We start from the raw sequence: 2,500 nt of genomic DNA, 5'->3' as shown, positions 1-2,500 counted from the left end.
TGCTATTACCTCCTTCGATCCCTCCTTTCCTCCCTACCCCCACCCCTCCTCCCCTCCAGTTCCGACACTACCACCACCACCACCACCATCCTTTCCTCCTCTCTCCCTCCCTTCCAGCACGCTCTCTCTTTCTATACATAGGTGTACTCTCTCTCTCTCTCTCTCTCTCTCTCTCTCTCTCTCTCTCTCTCTCTCTCTCAGCACGGTATGTCATGGGGTGGGTCTAACCAATCAGCGCGTGGCATTGGATAGGGGACGAGGGGAGGTGGGGTAGGGGCAGGGGGAGAGGCAGGGGGAGCGGGGTTCTCTCAGCCAATCATCAAACGTTACTGGCTGGGAACGACACTCCATTGGTCAGTTCTTTTTGTTCCGTTTGCTATTGTTTTTTTTTTATCATTTATTTATTTGTTTGTTTGTTTTGATTACATATTTTTTGTTTTTTTCTTTCTTGTTTATTATTATTATTTTTTTATCTTATTGTTTTGTTTCAGGAAATGTTTTTTTTATTTATTTATTTTTGTTTATTGTTTTATTTCTTTTCTTTATTATTTGGATGAAAACTTTTTCGTATATGCAGTTTCAATAATTCTCTCTCTCTCTCTCTCTCTCTCTCTCTCTCTCTCTCTCTCTCTCTCTCTCTCTCTCTCTCTCTCTCTCTCTCTCTCTCTCTCTCTGTCAAACAATGGTGCTCTTCACTTTTCTTTCCTTTATATATTTTTTTTCTTTTATTTACGCTTCTTCTTCTCTCTCTCTCTCTCTCTCTCTCTCTCTCTCTCTCTCTCTCTCTCTCTCTCTCTCTCTCTCTCTCTCCGTGACCCACTCCGGTTTCCTTTCACCACAGCCCCTCTCCCTCTTTCTTCCTCTCCCTCTCCCATCTCTCCCTTTCTATTCATCCCCTTCCATTTCACTCTTACCTACGTCCATCTATTTCCAATACCTGTTCCCGCTCACCCCAGCCCCCTCTCTCTCTGAGCAACGAGAATAGCTACTACTACTACTACTACTACTACTACTACTACCACCACCACATGACACGCCATCCAGTACTCACCAATGACCGTGGTAAGAATCATGACCCCCAGGATGACGGAGGTGACCACCATTGCCGCCGTGTCCACGAGGGGCCCCTCCAGCGTGTCATTCCCCGCCAGGAGCTGCGTGGCGTTCAGGGAAGACTCGTTGAGGACACCAAGGGAGTAGGAATAGTCCATACTGACGAAGGAATCATTCCCTGAGGCGAGGACTAGATCTGAGGAGGGCCCCAGCATCCCTAAGGTCCCCGCGCTGGCGTCCTCTAGGAGCGGCATGCTTGTCCCTGCCCCAGCGCCTGCAGTCAAGGGCTCCAGGACCGTCAGATTCGGCCTGGGTCTCAGCAGCGTCCCTAGCGTGGTGCGGAGTGTGAAGTTTAGGGGAAATATTGGCTTGTTGATCGGCGGGGGCGTGGTGGTAGTGGCGGTGGTGGTGGTGGTGGGGGGCGGGGTGGGGGTGAGTGGAGTGCCCCAGAGCGTGGTGGTGGGCGGGGGCTCCTTGCTGGGGTCCTGCAGGATGGGGTTGCCGCTGCCCTCCGCCGCCCCGCCGTGTCCGTGCCCGCTGCCCACCTCCATCAGCGCCTCCATCAGGTTGGGCAGCGTGTAGTTCCAGTCGTCGCTCGTTGTGTTTTCTGCGGCAGGAGAAAGAGAGAGAGAGTGAGAGTGAGAGGACGTGTTAGAGAATTGCTTCAAGTTTCTTCAGGAGAGAAAGGGAGAGAGAAAACGTTAGAGAATGTGTTACTTGCCAGAATACCTGAGAATACACGCTACCACACTCCTTACCATTAACACACACACACACACACACACACACACACACACACACACACACACACAGCTCTCCTCACACGCTCACACCAACACACAAACACACAAGGCCAGTCATTCATCACCATCATTCTAATCTCCAGTGATCACCAACACCCGATCCTTATCCAATACAGTAATCCCCAATCACCACCACCACCACCACCACCACCACCGCCACCGCCACCACCACAGTAATCCCTCTGATCCGCACCACAGTTAATGCTCTCATCATCATATTAATGACCACCATCACTACATTAATTTACACAATCACCACCATTCTACGACTGAGAGAGAGAGAGAGAGAGAGAGAGAGAGAGAGAGAGAGAGAGAGAGAGAGAGAGAGAGAGAGAGAGAGAGAGAGGTTATAAGGTTCTGAGTATGTAGATACTCGTATCTGTGACTTCTTTTAACCGAACTCTCTCTCTCTCTCTCTCTCTCTCTCTCTCTCTCTCTCTCTCTCTCTCTCTCTCTTTTACACCACAAACACGTTCCCTCACTACAACCTTATGTGTTATGTATGGCTGAGTGAGCGGCTTCACACACACACACACACACACACACACACACACACACACACACACACACACACACACACACACACACACATCAAAAGCATCCGGTATGAAATAAAACAATGCCAGCGTGAATAAATATGGTAA

At 49.7% G+C, this 2,500-nt stretch overlaps 1 protein-coding gene across 1 annotated transcript in view; it reads right to left on the bottom strand.

Moving 5' to 3' along the window:
- Window positions 1–2,500, bottom strand: part of LOC135115523 (5-hydroxytryptamine receptor-like) — a 117,131-nt gene that overhangs the window by 34,241 nt on the left and 80,390 nt on the right. Inside the window, 1 exon segment of the mRNA XM_064032384.1 lies at window positions 1,052–1,660. Coding sequence (XP_063888454.1) covers window positions 1,052–1,616 — 565 coding nt within the window. The 5' untranslated portion in view covers window positions 1,617–1,660.

Source organism: Scylla paramamosain, chromosome 29 (genome assembly GCF_035594125.1).
Source record: "Scylla paramamosain isolate STU-SP2022 chromosome 29, ASM3559412v1, whole genome shotgun sequence".
NCBI classification, from domain to species: Eukaryota; Metazoa; Arthropoda; class Malacostraca; order Decapoda; family Portunidae; genus Scylla; species Scylla paramamosain.
Note: the sequence above shows the minus strand (reverse complement) of the source record. Positions and strands in the feature narration are given on the sequence as shown.